The sequence below is a fragment of the Phascolarctos cinereus genome, unplaced genomic scaffold (assembly GCF_003287225.1).
Source record: "Phascolarctos cinereus isolate Bilbo 61053 unplaced genomic scaffold, phaCin_HiC Scaffold_3;HRSCAF=262, whole genome shotgun sequence".
In the NCBI taxonomy this organism is placed as follows: domain Eukaryota; kingdom Metazoa; phylum Chordata; class Mammalia; order Diprotodontia; family Phascolarctidae; genus Phascolarctos; species Phascolarctos cinereus.
The window spans coordinates 44,608,426-44,634,085 of NW_027555736.1; the positions used below are offsets into that span (position 1 = coordinate 44,608,426).

The following is a 25,660-nucleotide window of genomic DNA, read 5'->3' on the forward strand; positions in this document are numbered from 1 at the left end:
AAAATAATATGAAAGGCTTTGAAAATTATAGAATGGTTATATGAGGATAATACAGGATCATTGTTAGTACTGTGAAACACGGCAAAAAAAAGATGTTTTAGAGATCATCGAGGTGAGAAGTTTTCTGTTGTTCCCATTGCAATTCGTAAAGTAACCTACAAAAATTGAATCGGGAATACTTTTCCATAGGTACCTTGGAGATAAGCCCCCCTGTGTTGGGGGTAATCAGGACCAAATACTTTGATAGTATACTGATATATAACTAGAAGTATGTGTAAATTTATAAAAGCTGTTTTTTTTCTTTGTCTTCTTCACTCTCCACCCCCCCACCCCACACACACACATTATTTTATGAGACAGATTGATTTTTCCAGATACCTTTTATTCAGTTTGTTTTGTTTTGGGGGCTTTTTTTTTTTGCTGTTGCCCTCAGATATATTATTTGTTATCATAAGAAGTCGGTCCAACATCGGTACCAGCGCTCAAAATTTCAGTGCATTTTTTTTTTGTTTCTGAATGTCAGAAGATGATACAGCTTTCCCTGCAACAGAAGAAAGCAAAAGAGACAAAATAATCACTAATATTATCCATACCATGCTGTGTCCCTCACAGGATGGTTGTGAGAAACAACACTCTTTGAAAACCTTAATGTGCTTACTTAAATGTGAGCATTATTACAGAGATATCATGCTCAATTGTGGAAGAAAAACCAAGATCTCGTATTGTCTCTCCATAAACATTAAGAAAGATCAGCAGTTTAGATCAACATTTTACCTGTATGAGATAATACTCAGCAGGCAAACCTTTCCTTGTTTTTTAGAAGATTTATCATTAACCAGATTTTCATTTTGACATTAACCTGAAGTTGGAACTTTAACCACAACATGTTTTTGAAGTAGTTTTAAATTACCGTTGTTTCTTGCATTGGTCTTCATTTACCATACTACTTGATAACTTAACAAGGCCAGATACTTAGTAGACATCAAATGGGGTGGCTAATCTTTTTTTCATTTCACATATATCTTTGACTTAAAGGTTTTTAGGTTTTGCTTCTGGGTTTTAGGTTAGGTCTCCTTTTCAAGTACCTTTGTTGAGGCCGAAAGAATGCTGTTTTTCCTTTTCTTCAATTCATATAGACACATACATATATGTACACACACACATGCACGCGTGCGTGCGCACACATTGATTTTTTATTTATGTGAAACTCAGGTGAATTGGTGTGACCAGATGTGTTTGTCTGTCTAGAGTCTCCCCTCCTCACCAGAAGTTTGTGGGTTTGGCCCTTTAATTCTGCACTGAACAGTACAGGCCCTATAAGGAACATGTAATGTAATTTAATATTACTGCCTTATCTCAAGGCATATTCTGTCGAGATTTCAAGTAAGTCATAGCTAAAACCCATTTATTTTTGCTGCAGTATTTCACTGGCCTTGAATGTGGACATAAGTTCTGTATGCAGTGCTGGAGCGAATATTTAACTACCAAAATAATGGAGGAAGGCATGGGACAGGTAAAGAAAATCTGGTTTATATTTTGAAACTTAATAGTTTAGTAACTTTTTGATTTTCCCAGGACATGATTCCCAATTGTTATAAACAAACCCCCTGAAGAAATAGCTTTAAAATATGAGGGGGGCTGACCTGAGGGGACTTTCTTCTTTGACAGTTCTGTATGCTGCCTTCTGTTTTCCGTGTGATCCTCAAAATTTGAGTTTGTTCAGCAAATTGACCTTTTATCTCTTCTTCCCTGTTGAGCACTCCCATAAAGCAGGAGATAGAAATTAAATTTTTGTACCTGCTACTGGTATTAATACTGTACTTAGGGTTTGGGCATGCCAGATAATACAGACAAGTGAGCGAAAATATTGAACCTTTTTACTTTATACTCTGTGTTGTGAATTAGAAGAATCCAGAGCATATAAATGGGAAGATGGATTTAGAATGTGTGTGATTCACTCTTTTTCAGACTATCTCATGTCCTGCTCATGGTTGTGATATCTTAGTGGATGACAGCACAGTTATGTAAGTACTAAGGGTGGATTCCGGTGTGTTTTCTTATTTGTTCAGACACTAGACTAAATTGGCTTTCTCAGAGCATTGTGTAGTTGCGAATTTTAAATGTAAAAATATTAACACTTTCTTAATTCCTTTCTAGTGGTGTGGGCCAAAGACTTTGCATTTACTACTTGAAGCACTTCTTGTAGTAAATACCCAGTCAGTGTTCAGGCAAACTATGGATTGTGATAAGCACCTTTTTATTACTCCCCCATGCTAATGGAGAGAGGGGAAACCTTGGGTATGTGGATTTCACAAATATCATTTTAGCTGTTAGTTTCAACAGACTTATAGACCAGTAAACAATTAACTAAAGTTTACTCTTAAGATTTTCCATTTTTCTTGTTCCCCATTCTTTCTCAACACATAGGATGTGTGTAAGCCATATGTAAGGAAGAATCACATCAGTAAATAGCCCTTGTGAATGGTCATCTATTTTCTGAATATAAATTCCTAGTGATGGGGAGCTCACTTCCTATGTAGACAGAACATTACGTTTTTGGATGGCTGTAATTAGGAAATTCTTTTGGTACATTGAACTATGATCTGCTCTTTTGAAACTTCTGTCTATTAATCCTAGTTCATAAAATAATAGATACAGAGCTGGAAGGGGCCTTAGAGGCTCTCAGTCCCCCCCTCTCCACCAAATCATCAAACTCAAGTTACATGACTTCACCTAGGGATTAGTGAGAGGAGTGGGGATTTGAACCCAAGTCCTTTGGGACTTTTTTCCTTTATCATGATGGAGGGCCGTTCAGCACAAGCCGCAATTTCTTTTATCCCAGACAGCCCTTTAGATGCTTAAATTCAATTCGGCATACATTAAGCATCTACTTAGTACAAAATAATTGCCAAGCACTGGGGATGAAAAGATGAAAAATAACTATCCCTGCCTGCCCCCAGAAAGCTTACTAGTTCTTATCTAGTTCAACTTTTTCCTTTTACAAATGAGTAAACCAAGCCCTAGAGCTTTTTAAAGTAACCTGTCCATTACCTTAGAAGGAGGAAGTAGCAGCATCAAGATGTGAACATGGGTCTTACAGTTCCAAATCCAGCATGTAATCTTTTCTGGTTTGCCAAGTTGCCTCCTAGAAGAAGTTGGTCCTTCTCATGCCCCTCATGAAAAACGTCTTCTGCAGGCCTTATGGGGATCAGTTCCATCTTGTACACTGCCACAAGTATTCTGCACTAACCCTTGTCTTTGCTTACATTTCTTCTAAGGCTAGAGGTACATTGCAGTAGCATTAGTCCTTCCAGAATCTGAAAGACTACATATACTCAAATGGGATGGGTAGCATTCAGTTCTTGTTCTAGAAAACATTAACTTTGTTACCAGTCACAAAAACTTGAAATATCTTGCTTACCAAGTAGCTGCCTTAGTCATCCATTAAAATTCTTCCTCTATCCTCATAGAAAATAGGATATTCATTCAAGGAATATATTGACTGTGGACCACCTATATTAGGATTTGAATAAGTGTTCAGAGATTTGAAAGTATCTAATTCAGCCTTCTTCATTTCACATTTAAGGAAACAAACACAGAATGGTGAAGTGACTTGCTTTAGGGTAACATAGCTAGTTGATGAGAAAGCCTGCCTAGAACCCAGGTCAGCTGTCACATTACCTAAATGGGCTTGGATAACATATCTTAGTTTTAGTTCGACATGTAGATATGCATTTGAATTGATAGAGTTGCAGAAGAGTCACATAAATTTTTAATATCAAATTATTTTGAATGTGCTTAGAGAAATTTTCTATTTAAAGGAATCAAGCTTTTAAGCAAATGCATCAATGCTCGTGTTATTGTAAAACTTCTAAATTATGTACAGTTTTACATTTTTTCCCCAGCTTTTTTATATACAAAGCTCGGACTTCTTTCTGTATCTTTGTTTTCTAAGATCACATATTCTTGGCAAATGTTAAAAATCAGGCAGAACTCTGGGATTTTTGAAGGAAAACTTTCTTCTTGCCCCTTTTACCATCTCTGGACATGGGCATGTTTGGGGGAAAATGATATGTGAAAGAGAATGTCTTTTTGTTGCTGTTATTGTTGCTTACAATAAATGCCTCGACTCTTAGTTCATGAAGAAGGCTACTTTAATAATTGTCTAAAGACAACTAGGTTGATCTTTAGTGGCTCAGCTTTGCCTTTAACTTGTTTTTTCCACTTGATGTTGATCTGGTTGTTAGCTGTCCACCAATTAATGAATGGGAAGGGAAGTAAAATGAGACAACTACTTTCAATTTTTGTATTAAAAAAATGTTTGGGGAAGAATTTTAAAATTGTAGGCTGCAATTAGATTTAGAGATAAGGGTTTTATTTATCCAGGATAAAAATAGCTATACACATCTCCCATGCTTACATAATAGGACACTAGTAGATTCAGAGTCATAACTAATAAGGACCTTGTGCCTTAGTTCTGAAGAGCAGGCTGACCATTGGTCAGACTTTGAAAGAACCCTCTTGATAGAGTAACCTTCTACTGCAGGTGAATTAAGTTGTATGAATGATGGGATGAAGAAGAGGTCATTTTTTTTAGTTTGAAGGAGAATTAGAAACTACATTTGTAAAAATCATTCAAGGCTTTCCAGTGAGATTGAGGTAATCTGTTTGTGTTCTCTCTGGGCCTTTAACCTGCATAGAGAATTAGCGTTCTGAATAAATGAGCTCAGCGTGCTGAATCCTTGATTGCCACAGCCGTCATGAAACTCCTGCAGTCATCTTTCTAATACTATGCCCCCCCCCAAAAAAAAATCTACTCACCAATTGTCCTTGCTATCCTTTTTTTTCCCCCAGATAATGGAGATATCTAAAATGTTGTATCCTGACATGATGGAAGAGTTAGGATCTGTGTGGTCCAAGTGAAGAAGGGTAGGGGAGGGTGAAAGAAAAATATCTATGCCTGGGTCTCATTGTATGAGAGTCATTTTCCTTTCCAGCCACTAATTATTGACCTTATTGATTTGATCCTTTAATAGTGACAGGATCTACTGGACTGCTTCTAACTGAAGTTAAGTTGCTTCCTAAGTCACCTCTTATAACTAAATATGTTGATTCACAGTTCCAAAAATGGGCTCAGCTCCTCTTGCTTACAGATTTTAGTCTTGTCAGTTCCGTGTAAGTGGTTTTGATCGAACATCCAGAGTGTGTAGGAGATGTTTTGGTCATTTTGTCACACAGTGAAATAACCGTCTCAAATGCAGTTCTGTGCAGTATTTCGGCTTAGAAATAAAGCACCAAAGTAATGGCTTCCAAGAAAGGCTTGCCCTGTGTCTGAGAGATTTTCAGGAGATGAGCCAAAAGATGTTACAAGTTTATGTCCTGGACTGGTGCTAAATTGAGGTGTAAAACGACATCAGGATGTGCCGTTGGCAGAAAGTTAATGGCAGCACGTAGGCTGGCATAGGGAAACCTTACTGATATTTTTCAGCTAATACACACTTTCAAAGCATAAATTCAGTGATAATGCAGTTTCACTACTTACATACCCCACTTATTTCAGCAGAGGGTAGTTGATTGGATCATGTGACCAAATATTCTCTTTGTCTCAGACTAGTTATAGCAGTATAGGAGAGGGCCTGGATCAGTTATGAACTTTAAGGTGTTTTATACTGAGTGTGTCTGAAGCTCTGGGGAGACACAGAAATTATTGGAGATCCAAGCCCTCTTATCATGGAGCAAGCTGTACTAACAGAGCATTGCCCACAGACTTACACAGGAAGGTGACCAAGTGCTGTTTAAGAAGAAAGAGTTATTTCAGGAAAGGCTCGGTGAAGGACGTGGCATTTGAACTTGAAGGATTCTGTGGGATTTCATCAGGTAGAGATTTGTGATACACTAAGTAATAGCATAAACCTGGGGAAGAAAACACAAGACTTCTACAAAGGATACCAAGTGCTAGACAAGAAAGATCTGTGGTGAATCTGTCTGTAAGGAGTTTGTGGGACAGGAACTCCTCCTGCCAACACAGGTCCACAGCTGGCCTGTGATTTAGTAGGTTTCCAGGGAGTTAGCAAAGGGACAAAAACTGAAATTATTTGCCCAGGATCCTACAGTTGGTATCAGAGAAATAGATTTGAAATTCTAGCTCATCCTGACTTCAGGCGCAGCTCTTTATCCATGACTGCCTCCGCAGTTTGAACTATATTCACTGGTTAATAGACTGAGAGATTGGTGAATGGCGTGATCATCTAGTGTATGATGATAACATAGGGGCCTTGGGCACTTCTATCCTGCTCTTAGCCATGCTGGGCTCACGTAACAAGATGTTGGAAAGAAGAACCAGGAAGGCAAGTTATGGGAATAGAGGCATAAAACTAGATTCAAAGGAAGGAGAAATGAGGAAAGATGATCTTTATATGAAAAGATCATTGTTTTTAGCTATTTCACTTGAATGGTGGGGGTGACAAGCCAGATTGTGAAGGCATAAGTAGGTGTTGAGGAAGTAGGGCATTGATTTTAGGCTTCCTGGAGTAGTTTAGGCCTGACTGTTAATAAGGCAGTGTAAACGGAGAGATTAAAGGAATATAATCCAAAATGATTGGATCAGTTTTTTGGATGACACAGGAAAATTAGCTTCGGCAGAGTCAGGACAGTCTCTTCTCCTGAAAAGGAGATGAGCAAAGAAGAGTAAAGAAAGTGACGAATTCTGAGGGTGTTGGCAAACAGACATTGAGCAATCTACCTTGTGTCCCATCTTCTGTGAATGGAATGAAGGCCAGGGAGTATTTGGAGATTTAAGGGAAGAAAATAAGAATAGTGATATATGAAAATGTAATAGGAGAGAATGAGTCAAGATAGTTGATGTTGTAAAATATTGAGGAGTTGGACTAGCTCTGTTTTAGACCCTGTCTTAGTATGAGGTTGGGACTTTGTTATTGCAAGAGGTGCCCTTCTAATTTGGGTAAAACCTGCTTGTGTTTAGTTACAGATAAATTTCTCAACAAGATGAATTTCTTATGCTTCTTTATGAACAGAAAAGCTATGTTGTATATTTCCCCTTTGGCCTTAGATTACCAGGTGATTTAGAATCAAATTTGCAATTCAGTTGTATGTAATTAGCTTACCTGAAAACTAGTTAGGCTCTATTTCCTGTTTCTTTTACATCCCCCTTTTAATTGTTTTTATCCTTAAATATTCCATTTTGTATTGCTTATGATTTGTGTCATCATTTTGTGGATAACATATAAATCCTTAAAAAAAAAACTTCCCAAATAATTATCCTATTGTAAAATCTATATAATAAGAAGAAAGATAAAGCCATGAAATGAACAGAACAAATTGATTATACATTTTGGATTCCAGATAATTTAGCCTTGTTGTAGCTCTGGGGTGGGCATCAATTTAAAATTTGTAGTAGACCTTGCCAAAGTTATATTTAAATTCTTGATTTCATAGAAATGATGTTGATAAACTGCTTTGATTGGTAGAATTAATTAAGTTGGGTCATGGCAAGCATACTAATGTCAGTACTTACAGCCCATCTCCCCACTTGTCAGTTTGTAGCCAAAAGCAGAGATTAGCAATTATGAAACAATGTTTTATAATTATTAATGTAATACATTCTAGGCAAACCTCCCAGTAAACTGTTTTTGCTTCTTTTCTTTCCTGATAGGCGTCTGATCACAGATTCAAAAGTTAAATTAAAGTACCAGCATTTAATAACTAATAGTTTTGTAGAGGTGAGTGGTTTTCTCCTGAAAATTCATTGTTGTTGTTTTAACGTTTTGGGATTTTTTTTTCTTATTATTACCATCAGCAAGAAATCTCTATTAGAGTAATTGAATTGTAGATTTGCTTTGGAGGCTAATAATTATATTTAAATAGCTCTTTTGAAAAACTGGAAACCAGTCTTTTTTCAAAATAGGTGTGTCTCTTGAGAATTTGGTCTTTGGCCATCAATTTTTAAAGTTGTTAAACTGTTTTGCCAAAAGTAAGATAGAACTAACTCAGTATTTTATTAATAAATCAAATGAGCAATATGCCTTTTTAAATTGCATAATAGCACATTTTCAGTCTATACAAAGTCATACGTCAGTGGAGATGCATAATTACAAAAAAGCATATCAACATTCAGAGTAATCTCAATGTCTTTTTTCTTTTTTAAAAATTTATTTTCAAAAACATTTTTTCTACTGTCCCTTCACCCAGTTGAACAGCTTTTTAAAAATGAAAAATCACTTTCCTAGCAAATACGCATAATACAGCAAAATAAATTTCCACTGTTCATGACAAAAAAATATGTCTCGTTCTTCATTTTAAGTCCCTTACTCCTCTGGCAGGAGATGGGTGTCATGTTTCATCTTGAGTCCTCTGGATTTGTTATTGTGTTTTTTATTGATGTTCTGGAGTCTTTTAGATTTTTTCCTATTATGTTGTCATTGAATAAATTGTTCTAGTTCTCACTTCACACTATATATAAATTCATAGAAATTTTCTTAGTTTCTTCTGAAATGTCTTATGTCATTTCTTATATTACACTATTTAGCCATTTGCCAGTAGATGGGCGTATACCTATCCCTCTTAATTTCCAGTTTTTGATTACTACAAAAAGTGCTGCTATAAATGTTTTTGTATATACAGACACTTTTTCTTTTATCTCTTTGGGAGACAGACCTACTACTGTTATGAAGCTGGGTAAGAAGGTTTACACAGTTTAGTACCCTCTGGTGCATCCTCTAAATTGCTTTTCAGAATGGTTGGCATAGTTCACACCAGCAGTGCACAACTGTGCCGAAGTTTTCCTAGCCCCCCCCCCCCCGTTTTCCTCTCTGACATTTGCCATTTTCCTCAACTATCAAATTTGCCAGTTGGATGGGTGTGAGGTATTGTTCTTCTGAGTTGTTTTAAACTTGTAATTCTCTAATTATTAGTTATGTGGAGCATTTTTTAAATATGGTTGAAGAGATCTTGCATTTCTTTGCTTGAGAGCTAATTAATGACATCCTTTGACTATTTATTTAGAGAATTTCTCAATATCTTAGTCACTCTCCCTACAAAAGTCTTTATTTTGTTTGAATTCCTAAAGATATCTTAGAGCTAAGTGCTTCTGAGCAGATTCGTTTAGACTGCTTTGTAGTAACTAATAATCTTCCCTGAGCAGAGAAAGAACATGAGTTTCATTTCCCATTAAAGAAATCACATTTGAAAATAGTCATAAATGGATTTTTGCTCAGTGATAAGTGCTTATAAATAGTGCAAAAATATAGTCATCTAACAATTTACAAAATAGGCCAAGAGCCAGTGGAGGCCATACACTAGTGATCATTTCATAAAGAACATTCGTTCCTAAATTGAGTAATTTTCTGTCAAGCACTCCCTTTGTGAGGGTTGTTGACTCTGTTCAGACTGTCTCTACTACTATAAATTGAATAGTATTTTGAACTAAATGTGGCCCGCTCAAGAATAGGCAAAGAAAACCATTAAGGCTTAACCAAGAATTTTCAGCATGGTTTTATGAAAGTGAAGCTCAGTGCACAATAAGTCAGTATGTTCTTGGTATATTCATACATAAGAGCTTGCCTTTGGAGCTGTATTTGTTCTCCTTTCTTATTTTCCCACTTGTTTTTCCCCCCAGTGCAATCGACTGTTGAAGTGGTGTCCTGCCCCAGACTGTCACCATGTCGTTAAAGTCCAGTATCCTGATGCTAAACCTGTTCGCTGCAAATGTGGGCGCCAGTTTTGGTAAGGAGTTGAAAGAGTAGCTTTCCTTAAATTATTAGGTCATAGAGGTAGCTTTGTGGTCTTGGTTGTAGGTTCACATGCTCTTTTTCAATATGTATTCACCAAGCAAGAATTGGTGGAAAAGTTTCATGTTGAATTTGAATCTTTTTCCCATTTATGTATTTTGGGAGCACATTGCTTTGTACAAACTAAATGTTAGCGGTATTTTTGTTTAGTAGGCGATATTCTGCGCAATAGAACTGAACTAGGGAAGAACACAGACATGCAGGTGATAAGGCAAAGGTCCAAAGGGGTCCACAGAAAAAGATGTACCCACAGACCAACCTCCTAATGCCGCTAGTTTGTATAGGTCTGCCTAATTTTAAGCGCTCTTCATATAATAATTCAGAGGTAGTTTATGTGAAAGTATTATCTCTGTTTTATAGTATGTAGATGGACGGTAAGGCCCATGACTTGCTTACATATGATCACAGACAGCTCTCCTGGCCTTACGGTCAACACTCTTTCTGCCATATTACCCTTTCTGATCAAGTCAGTGGTTTCCCATCTTACCATTGAGAGGAAACTGGAACCCGGATTGCTTAGGAAGTTACCCGAGGTCATATGTCTGGCTATTAACTGGTAAAGCCTTGAGCCCCAGGTATAGTGTGTCAGCCTCCTCACATGGTCTGTCTTAGGCCTATAGTCTTCCCATCTCTGCGAGGAAAGCAGTGGTAGTTCACCTTTCCCCTTCTCTGAAGCCAAGCCTGGTCATCAAAATTTCACAACATTGAGTTTTCTGTTTTGGGGTTGTTTTTTTTCATTTACATTGTTGTATTGGTTGTTCTTCATTTCTTACAGAGTGGTAATATTTCGTTCCATTCACATTCCACAGTTTATTTAGCTATGCTCTCATCACTGGGTACCTACTTAGTTTCTAGTGCTTTGCATCCATAGTAAAATATTGTTGTGAATACTTTGCTTAATATTTGGCCTTTCTGATCAATTCCTATGATTTCAGTTTTCTGTGTGCAGATGACTTCTAGGTCTATTTGTTCAGCCCTAGTCTCTCTTCTGACCTCCAGTCCCCCATCACCAATTGCTTGTTGTGTATTTCAACTAGAAGTCTCATAGACATCTCAAACTTGGCATTCCAAAATAAAGTCAAAACAGGCTCATTATGTTTCCCTCAAGCCTTCCCTTCTGGATTTCAACCATCCTTCCAGGCACTTAGGTTCACAGTCTTGGTGTCAACCTCAGTAGCTTCTCCGACTGCACATAACCAGGCAGTGCCTAAATCTCGTCGTATCTTTGTCTACCACTCCTTTCTACCCCTTCCTATCCTTTGCTAAGGCCCTTATCATTGCTCATTTCCCAGGAGATTGCAGTAGTTTACTGGCTGTTCTCCCTGGCCCAAGGCTTCCCCCAACTCCAGTCTGTTCTCCAAAAGTTACCAAATTCATATCTGATTATTTCCACCTCCTTCCTTCTCAGTAAATTCTAGTGAATCTTTATTATCTTCAAGGTCATATCCTGTAATGATAGAAAGCCCTTATGTTTTTACTCCCATTGGAATGTAAGCTCCTTGCTTTTTATTTTTGTCCCCATCACTTCTCCTAGTGCTTGGTTACAGAGTGGCACTTAATAAATGCTTGTTGATTGAATGCTCAGAGAATGCTTGTGAACTCTGGGTCAGAGTATGAACATTTCAGTCACATTTTTAGTGTATTTCCAGCTTATTTGCTGAATGTTTGGACCAATTCACATTTCCACCTGTAGTGTAATGTTATGCCTGTCTTCCTGCATTCCCTCCAAGAGTAAAATTTCCCATCATTTGTCATCTTTGCCAATAGGCTGGCTATGAGGGACAGCTTCAGTATTTGATTTCTGTTTCTCCTACTATAGCCAATGTTAGATTGCATGCCATTTTGGGGAGGATAGGGAGAAGAAATTTTACAACTCAATCCTATAGAAGTAAATGGTGAAAACCAAAAATAAGTCAGTAAATGTTGTGTTTGTCTTTCTGGTTTGGAGAAATCTTTTCTACAGATAGACAGTAGTTTCACAGATATTCTTCTGAGTACTGTTTGTATCGTTTGATCAGTTGTATAGTAGACTTGGAGTCCATCAGAAAGGCCCGAGTTCTAATCCTACCTCAGATGCCCCGGGGCAAAGAGCTTGCCCTTGCTGGCCCTCAGTGTTCTCTATATATTGAAGCTAGGTTTTATTCTTGTAGTCCTTACCGCTTCAGTGTTGTCTCTTAGGTTTACGTGTCTGTGTTATTTCAGATGTTTCCCTTCTTTTTTCTGCATCAATTTTATTAATTCAGAAATTATTTTTCAGTGTCATGTGATCAGAATTATCATTCTCTGGCTAACCATAGTTGTAAAGGGTGCTTGATCTCATTCTTTCGTAATGCCTTTATTATGTGAAGTTTTATATGTTCGGGTCATGTATCCCTTATGAAGTTATTATATCATTTGTGCATTCTTTTCCCTCCCCTTCTCCCCATGTTGTTCTTAACTCCCTGTCTAGCGCTGTCTTCCCTAACACAAAAAGAACAGTCTTTTAAGAAGCCCCCAGCAAGCGCTCTCATTCAGCTCTCTATTCAGTAGTACACCATATTCTCTTTGACCACATAGAACCAGTGTCACATTTTGCAGGAAGTGAATATCCTTGGAGAAGGTAAAACTGGGCCAGGGCCTAGAGGTCGGTGCATTTTAAATGGTTTTTTAAGCTGGAGGTGGAGAACCTGCCATCTAGGAGGCCACAAGTGGCCTTCTAGGTCTGTAGGTGTAGCCTTTTGACCAAGTCCCAATTTTGTAGAACAAATCCTTTTGTTAAGGGGATTTGCTCTCACTTGAGGAGGGAGGCAGGTTCCCCACCCCTGATTTAAGCAAAGTATTTGCCTTTGGGTCTGTGGAATTTGCTGCTTTATTCACACATGGGCAGAGCCATGTGCTCCAAGGGCAGTTACCTGGGGTTTTTTTAGGACAGAAGCTTCTAGTGAATGAATTTTTATTGACAATTCCAGGATGAAAAGCAAGTTAATAGGTAATTGGAAGTTAATTTTAGAATAATAAGGATGTGCCCTTCTTCAGTTTGTAGCCCGTTATATAACATAGATATAAAATGCAACAGTAGCTATTAATGCTTACAGGGTGTCTCAACCTAAATTAGAGAGAGCTACATGTAGTGCAATAGCTAATGTCACTTGAATTTTCCTTTACTACCAAAACTTAAAGAAGTAAATTTCACAGTTACCTGGAAAAGTAATGGTTTGAATTAATCCAGGCTTAGCCCCATTGACCAAAATTACACAGATTCCGAATGGACTCTGACTGTCTGACCATGCTTGTAGTGATGGAAAACTAGCAAATAATACAGAGTATAACTGTGCAAATAAGATCTGATTTTTTTCACTTTTAAGAATGCAGCATTTATGTCTTTATCTCCTTCTGTCACTTACAGCTTTAATTGTGGGGAAAATTGGCACGATCCTGTTAAATGCAAGGTGAGTTTGCTGGTATAATTTGTTTTTAACATTTTCGAATGACTCCAATTGACAATTGTCAGTTTTGCCAGTGTATTTATCCTTCTGCCAGGAGGCTTCATTACTGCCATCATGCATTCATGTGTAGCAGGACTCTCTTACTATGTTAAGAGGACAATATGTGAAGCATACACCAATGAGGAATGTTGCTAGTTTAGAAGATTAAAATAAAATAATAGCCTAACTTTCCAAACTATAAGATTGAAGGCTTTTGGAATAAATCAGAATCATTATATAAAATAACACTTCTGCACACCTAGTTAGAAATTGTCGGAAATCTTCTCAGGCTTGTTACCTGCTAGTTATCAAGGCCTTGGTTTCTTCACTCATGAATCATTCATTATCACTTCTAGGCCCCTTGGGCTAAAATCAGGTGTAGTAGTGTTTTTAATTTGGAAGTAATGGAAGATTTGGAGGGCAGCCTTCTGTATACCACGACAAGAATTAAAAATCCAATTGCTAAAATCTTACATTAGTAGGGGCAGCTAGGTGGCACAGTGGCCCTGAAGTCAGGAAGACCTGAGTTCAAATGTGGCCTCAGACCAAACACTTGGAACTTACTAGCTGTGTGACCCTGGGCAAGTCACTTAAACCCCAATTGCCTTAAAAAACAAAAAAAACTTACATTAATTATCAAGACAGTGTACATTTAGGAAGATATAAGTTAAGCTTCAAGAACGGGGCGGGGGGGGAGGATGCTTATTTAAATAAAGATATTTATCCTTTAGTAAATAGGTTTCCAGTCCGAGGACTTAGGATTCACTGGTGATATGCAAATGTATGTCTTTTTAACCAAGGACCAACAGGAAAGGAGAGGGTATTCCGTACACAGTCAATTTTCTAGATTGGTACGATTATCTCAAACCATTCCTTACCTTACCCCCCCCCAAAAAAAAGCCTAGGTATTATGCATAATAAAACCAAAATTCTCCCCAAAAGATTTAAATTTGCTACATTTTTTATATATTAAAGGATTTCATGCCTAATATTTTGAGCTCAGTTCTGAAATTTACAAAACAGTAGCACATTTTCTCTGTCTGTGGAAATCTTGATACCTTGTTTAGTTATCCGATTTCTAGAAAATGTTTTAGTATATAGTGCTTGCTAAACACAAACCCCAAATTCTCTGGTTTCCTGGATTTGCACAGTGATGCTATTTGGGGTTCCAATTTTTGTCCTTTCTGTATTCATCTTTTCAAAACCTACCTTGCACCACCCATACCATCTCTTCCACCCACCCCCATCAGTTGTACATACTGGCAAATTTGTGTAAAATAAAAGGTTCCTGAAAAGAAAGGCCTTTAAAAGTATTTAGTATTTTTTCTCCCAAAACCTTTTATTGTACACTAATAATTTTTGTTTCCAAACAGTGGTTAAAGAAGTGGATTAAAAAGTGTGATGATGACAGTGAAACGTCTAATTGGATTGCAGCCAACACAAAGGTCTGTATTTGATTTGACTTAGCTCTTCATAATGAGTAGCTTTAATTTATCTAATTTGTTTATGTCTGAACAAAATTTGGAAACTTAGTTTGAAAATATGTGATTTGACAATGTTAGTTATTTTGCTTCTGTTGATAAGTCCATAGAAAATGTAGTTTATTTTTCATGTATAGTTTATTCTGAAGTTTTTGTTGTTAAATTTGGATTATTTCCTCACTGAGGGGCTTGACATCATTTCCATTGTATGAATGTGTGAAATAGGGATCCTTTCCCTACTGCAACTTGGTTGTCTTTGTGTTGATTTGAAGAGATGCCCTGAGTTTGCCTGGTTGGGATTTATTGTGGCTTTTGGAAAAGATTAAAAGGCAAAGAATAGAGCAGAGCAGCTGCTAAGATGATTGGAAATGAATTAAGGGAAGCAAACCTTGTCGATGTGGCTGGATTATTTATTTTGTGTTCTTCATGATTTACGAATTTGGGCATGGTGTGGTACTCTTTTACTCCTCAGCATTTAGATGTTTGTGTTTGTGATATAGTTAGTGTAGTTTTAATATTCCATAATTTAGTTTGTGCATCTGGAAAATCCCAAGAGGTTTAGAATAAGCAGTGTACATGTTTTTGTGGAAGTTTGTACTTTACTATTTAGAAGGACATTGATTTGGCCATCGTCATGTGGTGGCCCCTCACCTGGTTTTAAATGGAATAAGCATTTTAAATGGGCAGCATGAAAAGAGCTCCCATACAAGTTATCCTGGACCACCATCTAACATAGGCGCATCAGACAACTTGACTGAAATACTGAATAAGAAAGGCTTTCTATGTGAATGATTCTTGAATGTGTGGCAGACAACATTTATATGACCACATCAGTTTGAGAGAGGGGTGCTCCAGTCTGCATGTAGTAAAGGATGTTTTCTCAGCAGAAGTGCCCCAGACTCCCACCTCAGACTGGGGAAGGAAAAAAAAAAGCATGCCCGAGCTTGCAGAACATGGACTTGTAAATGATGGAGGTCCTGGATAATTTGCCTAAGTGCCCATATTTTAGTGCGGCATTGCTATTATTTTTAAAATCCTTTTCACACATGTCAAATTCAGGTGTGGCTTTTCTGTGTTAGTGAGAGTGAAAATACTGAAATAAACTTGGTGGGGTTTCTTCACAGGAGTGCCCTAAATGCCATGTAACCATTGAAAAGGATGGAGGTTGCAATCACATGGTCTGTCGTAACCAGAACTGTAAAGCAGAGTTTTGCTGGGTGTGTCTTGGTCCCTGGGAACCACATGGATCTGCCTGGTGAGTTGTAGGAACAAAATGGATTGGAAAAGGATTACAGACTAGATGGCCCATTACTTCTTTAGTATTTATTCTTGCTTGATGAGTGGCTTTGTTAAACCTTTATTCTGCTTTTAGGTACAACTGCAACCGCTATAATGAGGATGATGCCAAGGCAGCAAGAGATGCACAGGAGGTAAGTAAGAAACTTAGAGTGGGAGAATCTGTTACATGCTCTCATTAGGGAGTCATTTGCCCCAGAGAATAAGAATTATAAACTATTGGAAAATTATCCTAATGACTGATAGCGCTCTCTGTTGTATTGAGTAATATAAAGTAAGGTGGCTTAATATTTGAGGGAGGAATCTGGTGAGAATCAATGCTTCAATGTCACCTCTGACTTGTAAATCATCTGATTCTCTTCTTTACTACCTATCTAGCTGCTTTGTGTTTTGATATTATGTAGATCAGAGCTTGATGCTTTATTTACATGTTGAAGCTTTACAGATTTCCATATTGATTCATCATTATTAGAGCATGTTTAGATTATTAGGTGTTTGGATTCACATTTAATGAGAAATGTGGAATACTTCTGTAGGTAAACATGAAGCTTTTTCTAACCAGACTCTTTCAGAGTTCAGGAATTATTTGCAATTTTTTTTTTAAGCTTAGAAATGCACTTGCCCTACCTATTTATGAAACTTGAAGCATTGGGCACCTTCCATGCATCTAGCTGATATCTGAGGGTTCTGGGGTTTGCCAGGAAGATGTTTCAAAGTACCCTCAAATCAACTGAAAGAAATGTCCTAACTCAACATCTGCTTTTTGTTCCAATATACTTCTCCATTTTCACTTTTTAGGGATTTTTCGCATTTTATGTTTGCATTTATCTTTTTTAGGTGGGGTGGGGTAGAGTCAGTACTTAGTCTCCTGTTTATTTAATCCTATGTTGTTTGCATAGCTGAAAAATTGAACTTGAATAGACACTTAGTCCTTCCTGTTTTTCATTGTGAATTGTTTAAAATGAATACTGAAAAACTATATGATCCTAGATCAGTTGTGTTATTTCCTAATATCTAAATACCCATAATTAATGTAAGTAATAATTGCAAGTTGTTTTTTAAAGAATTTTCACATAGAGTAGTGTATGTATGCCTTAGGAACCCCATCAGGGCCCACACATTTATTTGTATTATCAAGGCAGTGATATATGGCTAGCTTGAATTCTGCTGTCTTGGTGTGATGGGCCTTTGAGCATCATCCCTCTTTCACAGGCAGGGAAGTGGAGGCTGGGTGAGATTGATGAACCTGCCTGCTGCCCTCGAGCTTGGGAGGGACTCAGATTCCTGTTTTCTCACCCTAAAGTACAAGTGTTCTTCCCCTGGGCGTGCTGGTGCAACTGAGCTTGATTGTTAATGGGTCTCAGCTTGTTTTATGGTGACCTTCAGAATTTAGAGGGACAGCCTCCTCCATCCCATCTCTAGTTTTCTGTTCTTTCCACATGTAAAAATGAGTCACTAGGAAGACTATTTTCCCCCTTCTCAAATTCAAGGATGGGTAATGCAACTTAGTGGGTATAAGCATGAAAAGTGGAATAAAACCCATCTGATGCAAAGCTCTACAGGTGACTGGCTTTGGGGTGTGCTTCATGGGATATAGCAGCCTGTGGTGACTATTGCTTTACCTCAACAAGTATATGTTCAGGGCCTGCTCTCTTCCAGGTATTTCTCCTCTAGGCATTAGGAATACACAAAGGAAACAAATATAGTTCCTGATCAGTTTGCCTTCTACCAAAGGGATATCCAGATTTATTCATTTAAAGGCAGCAGTGCTTGCTGTGGTTTTGGGCTAAAGTATCTGTAGGTGCCCCAGATGAGGGAAGAGAGGAAAGAAACAGGGCTTATATAAGTAACGCACAACTGTCAAGGGTTCCCAGCAGTTAGTTGCACCTTCCAGCAGTGGCCGATCATGAAACATCCCTACCTTTTCATACTTAACTGCAGTAGTTTGTTACAAGGGTCAGGAGCTTTCTGGGGGTGGGGCGGTGGGGAGGGGTTGGTTTGCTCAGTGAAGCTTTGTCAAAATTTACTCTTCATTTGACTACCGCCCCCCCCCCCAAAAAAAGACTTTACAATATATGAATTAGGAAGAAGGATTATAGGCAAAGCCATAATCAGTATTCTATATATATGCTTTGATTTTTAGTATTTTTCACAGGTGTCCTGCCTGATAGCATTTATTTTAAAAGATCTAAGTAAATTGATCTCTCCAGTCTAAAAGTTAACATTTTATAGGCCCACCTTCATTGAGTTTCACAAACAAGTAGCAATTGGTTTTCTTCACCCATGAGCATGATTTCTGGCCACTTTCTGGGCTTGGCCAGCCGCCTGTCTGTCTCAGTGAGTTGCATCCCTCCGGCCCTATGGCCGAGACCTGAAAGTGTCTGATAAGGCCTGTTGTGCTCAGCCACCCGCTCTCTGTCTGTTCACAGAGGTCCCGGGCAGCCCTACAGAGGTACTTGTTCTACTGCAATCGCTACATGAACCACATGCAGAGTCTTCGCTTTGAGCACAAGCTCTATGCTCAGGTGAAGCAGAAGATGGAGGAGATGCAGCAGCACAACATGTCCTGGATTGAGGTGCAATTTCTGAAGAAAGCAGTGGACGTGCTGTGTCAGTGTCGTGCCACTCTGATGTACACTTACGTCTTCGCATTCTACCTCAAAAAGAATAACCAGTCCATCATCTTTGAGGTAGGAGACGCCTGAGCTGAGGAGTCAGAGTCAGTGTCTAAGACAAAAAGGGGAAACTCACATGTGACATGTATTCCTGGCTTTCCCCAGGGAAACCTGGGCCTTGCATGGTTTTAAATGCTTAAAATGAAATCCATAGGTTACAAAGGAAACTAGTTAGCATGAAATAATTACCAAAAAAAAAAAAGTTCTCTCAATTCATGTTCAGGAGTCCAGTTCTAGAGGCAAATGAAAGCAAGGATGGGGAACTTAGATTTCTCTGTTGAGAAGTCTTGAGACAAGACAGCGAAGACAGATCACATTCCCATTGGTCACAGGACCAGAAAGCATATGAGGTATCCTCTTAGGCCCTCTCCAGGTGTAAGCAGACTGCTGTGGTTTACCAGGGAAGGATTTACATTTCATCAGACCAGACAGCAGTATTCTAAGGTGCATAAAAGAAGTGTTGTTAAACTTGATTGAGGGCTTTTCTTCAGCAGGGTGGCAAGAGTGACTTAGAGCTCTATGGATAGAATATAAATTAAACCTGTTTGATGCTTTTTATTCTTGGAGGCCTTTGATCAGAGTAACCCTCTGGGGCCAGCCATGCTTAAACAAACCTTGTATACGACCCATGTCTCAGGACCTTCATGTCGTTTTTTGTTTTGTTTTGCTAAATGCAGGTGATATCTGTGCCTGCTGTACTATATATATCTGTCAGTAATCATAACCTTGACTCAGCTTTTTTCCCTGGGTTTTGTCTAAAGTTTCATACCAAGTGTTTTCCAGAAATGAGCTGAAATGACCTATTAGATTGTAAATCCCTTGAGGGTAGTGGCTGCCATTCGTCCTCTCTTTGTCCCTCACAACTGTCCAGGTACATTGGCATATTTGGGGCAGGTGGGAGTCTGGGTCTGTGATCATGTAGGTGGGGGCAGCTGCACCATAATTTAGCCTCTTAGTTGCCTGGGGTGGTGAGAAGTTAAGTGACTTGCTAAGTCATATGCTGTGATGTGTCAGAGGCAAGATTTGAACCCAGGTTTTCTGACTCCACTCTAAAACCACTGAGCCATGGTGCCCCCTCATTTTGCACAAAGTAACTGAAGCTATTTGGATATTCTTCAATTGAGTTATCATGAGATGTAAAGCTGAACCTCAGAGATCATGTAGTCCAACCCCTTTATATGATGTAATTGGAAACTCAGATCCTCGGACATTAAGAGACTTGCCGTTGTCTCACAAGCAGCAAATGTGAAAAGTAGAATTTGACCCCAGTCTCTGACTTCAGAGCCAGTCTTCTTTGGCCTGTATGTTACTTCCTCCCATTTTTGATCTAGAAGTAAAAACATTTGATGTCACTTCAGAATTTATATTTTTGCCCTTGTTTTTTAAAGAAGAAAAGCATTGCTGTGGGTTTGTGATTGTGCATGTGTTATACTTGTCTATAAGTACCTTGTTTTCTATCTTGTTTTATTTGATGTTCATAGTTTGATTTAGTACCAAATAGAAGATAACACTTCCTGTCTTTTGGATGTGTGGCTCTAAGACACAAATTTGTAGAAAGTGTGCACTGAGAAGTTCCCAAGTTTTGAGATTCCATGGAAAGTGTGAAGAGAGTGTTGGAAGAAGTGAAAGAGTGCTTGGTTGTAGTAGAGGCCTGGGAGTTTGTCATTTATAAGTGAACAGAATGAGAGATTTATTGACTGACTTATAGGCTCGACACTTTGTTTGTCAGACTCAAAAAAGTTAAAACACAATATAGTTCTTGTCTTTGAGGTGTTTATAGCCTAGTGTCAAAGACAAGACACCTAAAGCATCTTCATTTCCATCTTTGACATTGATTTCTGTCTTCTCCCCCACCAGCTTGACTCAAGATTTTTTCTTCCTAACAAAGAGAGGCCCGCCTCAGAAGGCCTACTCACAACCTAGGTTGAATTTCTGATTAGCATATACAATGCTAGTGAATTCCTGGTGTAGCCTTAGTTGTGTCTGAATCACGTTAATGTTGACCTCTTCTAATGAGAAGAAAACACACAGACTTTAAGAAACCATGAGACTTAAGGACAGAAAACACGTTTGATTTTCTGGAGCAGTCGTGTCGAGCAAGGCTCCACTGAGGAGCCCCAAGGATCCTCGTGGCTGCATCTGGGCTTAGATTTCAGGTGTAGTGGCCGCCTGTCCTAGAGCCCGGGGAGCCGTCAGGTAACAGGGAGTGAGGAGGAAGAACGGTGCAACAAGCGGAGGAACAGCTAAGGGGTATCAGAGTTCTCTGAGGCTTCTCGTTTCTCTTGCAGAATAACCAGGCAGATTTGGAGAACGCCACCGAGGTGCTGTCAGGGTACCTGGAGCGAGATATATCCCAAGATTCACTGCAGGACATAAAGCAGAAAGTACAAGACAAGTACAGGTGAGGTCACAAGCTTGGCCAGCTCCCACAGTTCTAGCAACATGGTGCTGTGGGGGGGTGGGGCCGCACACGGGGTCGTCCGGTCCTTCACTCATTCTTTCAGTATCCAAGTCGTTCTGGTGCTCTCCTGTTTTGGGGTGGAGGGATAGGAAATGAAGGAGATGGGGACAGATACTCAGTGCTACAGACTCTGGGAAAGTACAGAAGATCACAGCACTGTGTAAGGAAGAGGGAATAAAAGAAAAGTGAGTACTTTAAGTGTATACTAGGGTTTCACATGAGATGACCGGGCATATCATGGCATTTGGGAGGGTGGAGAGAAGGCGTGTTTGGAACAGGTAGAGGTCTTGATCCAGTCCAGTCTCAGTGGGAGGTTAAAAATGTGAGTCTAGAGCTAGAAATCAGGGTAGCATAGGGCTTTGGGAGTCTTCCTGTAGACTTGGGAAAGATGATGATTGTGGTGAATGAAATGGAGAGTGTGTGTGGGGAAAAAGAAGACAGACCATTCTGGATCTTGAGGGACTTGGAAGAAGAGACAAGAGGAGCCAGTCAGAGGTAACAGGTTGTGTTTAGTTTCTGTGGCATCAAAGGGTGTCGGTGCATGAGGACAGAGAATACACACTTGGATTGGGCAGTTTAAAAAGCCTTTTGATTTGGGAGAAAGCATATTCTATATCAAGATGGTGTTGAAAGCAAGCCCAGATCACAGAGGGTTGAGTTGTCTTTGGGAACCATGGGGTTGAAAGAGTGAAGGGGAGCGGGGAGGGTTTTGTTTTCGAGGAAGTAAAGAGACCTGGGCAAAGGGCAATATGATGTAGGGAGGAAGATCCTGGGGAGGCGGGGCTCTTCTCAGGTACGCACCTTCCTGGAGCAGGACTTTACAGGAGGGCATTTTGGGATAGGATGCTGACAGTGCCACTTGGGAAAGAATCTGTCGTTCATCTTTTCTCCAAAGTGTATTAACAGTACAGATGTTCTCATTGGCCTCTGATCTCCTCCCTCCTTCCCCCACAGATACTGTGAGAGTCGACGAAGGGTTTTATTACAGCATGTGCATGAAGGCTACGAGAAAGACCTGTGGGAGTACATTGAGGACTGAGAAGGGCCCTGCGTACCACGAACTCTGAAAACTTTACCATCTAGAGTGCTCATGCAATTAAAACAAAAAACACAAAAAAGGAGGCACTAAGCCTGTTCTGACACCGCTGGTCTGTAGTACCGGAATTCTGTTTTGTTAACGGAAAGTTTAAGTAAATTATATTGTAATAAAAAAAGGTAGATAAACCATTGTACAACAGTATTCTAGGCCGCCAACAAGTGTGACAGATGCACTAAAAGCCCTCCAACTTTGACTTGTAACGTAGCTTCATCCTCCCAGCTGGCTCCTCTTCTCTTCTCTTTCTTTTCTTTCCCTGTGTGTAGTACAGTTCACCCTAAAACACAGTTTCTTGACACTGCTTTTCATGTCCAGACCAGCCACTTTGTTGTACTTTGGTAAGGGATCTCTTCTCCTCCCCATCCCTCCCTTCCCCTGCTCACTCCTCTCCTCTCCCTCCTCTCCCCTGAGTGCCCACATGTCCAATGCTGACCCAGCTCTGTGGGGGGGGAGGGGGGAGCAAGCAGCAGGGAAGGAACTTTGTACATGACTTTTAAACCCAGAGGACAACACAGTATTTTTCAAAATTGTATATAGCGCATATGCATGGACAAAGCAAGCGTGGCACGTGTTTGCATAATGTTTAATTACAAAAAAAATATTTATTCTTTAAAATTCTTCAAGATTACGTCTATTTGCTGTGCATTTTGTTTCAGTTTGCTTCCTTTTCCGGGGGGGGAGGGGGGGGCTGGTGTGTTGGTCTCTCCACTCCTTCCTGGCTGTTTGGTTCCCCTCCGCTGCTGCCGCGGCTTCTCAGCCTGGCCCGTCTCGGGTGTGCCATTGCTGGCAGTGGATGCCACACCTGGAATCCTGGCTCCCCGTACAGCACAGTTGAGGAGCACAGTGGGGGCCAAATGGAGTGAGTGCGTGCTCTAAGCAGGGTTCTGATGGGTGCGTGGTTCAGCCTTGTGTGCTCTTCATCGATTGGCCGAGGGCCAGCCCCACAGGAAGTGTGTCAGCATCTCCGCGACTTCTGTCTTTTAATGCTGCTTCAGAGCCTTTTAAAATGTTAGCTGTGGCTCTTCACCTTTCTAGAAACCCTCCTACCCACCCTCTCTCCCCTAATGTTAAACAGAATGTTCTTTGCCTTGAAGACTTTTTTAAACCCCAAGCCAAAAAAAACACCACCATTCAGTTCATGAGAAACTGGATTTGAAAGGAATGGTGGTGAGACTGTTCATGTGTGTTGCTGTGGATTCCCTTGTAAGGTAGCAGCCCTGGAGAGCAGAGCCCCAGCTAAGGTGTCAGCTTTGCCCCAGAGCCAGCAGGGACAGGGTGGATACAGGGGGTCTGCATTATCCATGCTTGGGCAGTTATGTCCTAGAGCTGTACTGATTCTGTTCAACGCGAACACACCTGTTAGGCAGTTCCAGGGGTGACATTTTTCGCTAGGCTGGCTTCCATAAATTTAAAAATAAAAATTGTTACCAATTGGAATGAAAAATGAATAGAGGTCCTAGTGGGCAAGATCAGTTTGAGCCGTAAGGACCTCTTGTTCTATCCCTGTAAATGTTGTATACCCAAGGAGTGATTCATTGCCTGTAACCTCCATGAGGCAACTTTGCCCTGATCATTGATTGCCACAATATGTTTTAGGGACAAAGTTCTCTTTCCTGTTAGCCTACATGGGTTTTTACAATGTCTTCAGCTCCTTTTAGGAAAATTTGTGTAAGTGCTCTTTAGCACCCAGCTAAAGTCAGACAGCATTGTGAGTGTGAGGTCCTCCCACTGTATTACTGCATTATGCTGCTTCCTGAAATAAGCCATCTTACAAGAGCGTATTCCTGCACCCTTCAGCCATCCCTCTCTTGCTACCCTGGTTTCAGATCTGAGCTCTCCCAGAGTTCATTCTTTGCCTTTAGAGTCTTATCAACCCTAAGATTTACTTAGGGGTGGGGTTGAGAAACTTTTTGTTTAAATCTTGAATAAAGATTCTTTTCCTGAGGTCTTTCCAGGTGCAGCTAGTGCTGCTTCATAGATGTACGTGGATCATTTTTAAATGCTGGAGTGTTCTCTCTCTCCCCCCCCCCCCGCCTTTCCAGTTAATTCTGCAGTTTTTAGGTTGGAGCTTTTAAAATTTTCCCCTTATATCCATTTTTTTGCAACAAGTAACCAAAACAGTATGTGCTTTGTAATAGCCTCCAACAACGAGAGAGAATTGCTTTTGAGATAATGCATTCTGGTATCATGTTGGAGGCCGAGGATGTTGCATGTGGGTGAATTCAGTAGTTAGTCTGAGCCAGGTGGTTCATTTTATTCTGGTCCCTGATTCTTAACTGTCACCATATTTGACACAATTATCTGTAATGACTTTCTTGGTGGTTTTAGTGCCTATAGCTGCTTCCCCATTTCACCAACCTACAGGCCTTTGTTAGTAGTGGGCTCAGTTCACATCCAGCACCAGGGTCAATTTTCTTCTTTTTTCTTTCTTTTTCTTCTTTAATGCATGTTTCAATTGAGCAGCGCACTGGGCAGAAGGTGAGATTTCAGTGAAATCCCAACCAGGAGCTCAGGATATAAAGCAAAAATGTTCAGTGGCAGACCCCCAGTTCTGTGTAAATTTTTACAACCCAGGTTGTGTGTATGTGTATACATACATGCATATTGTATATATGTGTATACGCAGATCCAAGACTGGCTTTTGATTTTCAAAACGGTTGAATCTGTAGTGTTAAATGTAGTTCAACCACTATTAGGAATGGAAATTAATACAAAGAGAAGATAAGGGACTTGATATAACTGAGGTCCTTTTAACTAAAAAAAAAAAACCATTATAGAGCACTTGGGGGTGGGGGGATGGTAAGACAATCAGATTGGTGGATTGATTAAATGCTCCTAACCCTGTAATTTTGTGCATAGAGCACCTTGTGCTGTGGAAATTAATGTTCTTAGATTTTCATTGTAACTGGACTGTTCAGGTTGCCCAGAGGGAAAGAACATTCCTAATTCTAATAAAATAAACTTTTATTTTGTTATTCCATTAGTTATTTATGTTTTGTTTTAATAGTAAAATATTGGTGGCCCAAAGGGGCCTCTCATATTGTGTGCCTTAGTCATTGTTCTGACTTTGTAAGAAGTCAAGAGTTAGGTCTGTCCTCAGAATTGAATTGTGAATGAAACAGGCCTGTCTCCCACCATCTTTTACAAAGAATTCCGGTATTGAAGCCTTAACAGAAATTTGTAGAACCTTCCCTTTTTACCACGTCTTGGGAATTCAGTCACGACATTGACCATAAATTGTTACTGTTTCTTAACAGTAGAGAGAATTCCAAAAGTTGCCTCATAGAGTAATTTTCATCGAATCCTCAACACTACAAACACATAGCCTGTTTGATCACACACAAATATTCTCTCTTTTTCTCTTCCCACCCCTATCCCCCT

The 25,660-nt window shown here is 39.5% G+C and overlaps 1 protein-coding gene and 1 long non-coding RNA gene across 2 annotated transcripts in view; one reads left to right on the forward strand and one right to left on the reverse strand.

The window, feature by feature from the left end:
- Nucleotides 1-25,259, forward strand: part of ARIH1 (ariadne RBR E3 ubiquitin protein ligase 1) — an 81,484-nt gene extending 56,225 nt beyond the window's left edge. Inside the window, 11 exon segments of the mRNA XM_020994469.2 lie at nucleotides 1,421-1,513; nucleotides 1,969-2,024; nucleotides 7,673-7,739; nucleotides 9,635-9,741; nucleotides 13,192-13,234; nucleotides 14,644-14,715; nucleotides 15,876-16,006; nucleotides 16,124-16,181; nucleotides 18,477-18,737; nucleotides 21,011-21,123; nucleotides 22,138-25,259. Coding sequence (XP_020850128.1) covers nucleotides 1,421-1,513; nucleotides 1,969-2,024; nucleotides 7,673-7,739; nucleotides 9,635-9,741; nucleotides 13,192-13,234; nucleotides 14,644-14,715; nucleotides 15,876-16,006; nucleotides 16,124-16,181; nucleotides 18,477-18,737; nucleotides 21,011-21,123; nucleotides 22,138-22,222 — 1,086 coding nt within the window. The 3' untranslated portion in view covers nucleotides 22,223-25,259.
- On the reverse strand, nucleotides 362-3,141 carry LOC110213912 (uncharacterized). Its single transcript, XR_002326157.2, has 2 exons — nucleotides 3,052-3,141; nucleotides 362-541 (listed from the first exon to the last, which is right to left on the reverse strand). It is a non-coding gene; the product is annotated as an uncharacterized LOC110213912 (long non-coding RNA).
- Nucleotides 25,260-25,660: the final 401 nt, after the last annotated feature.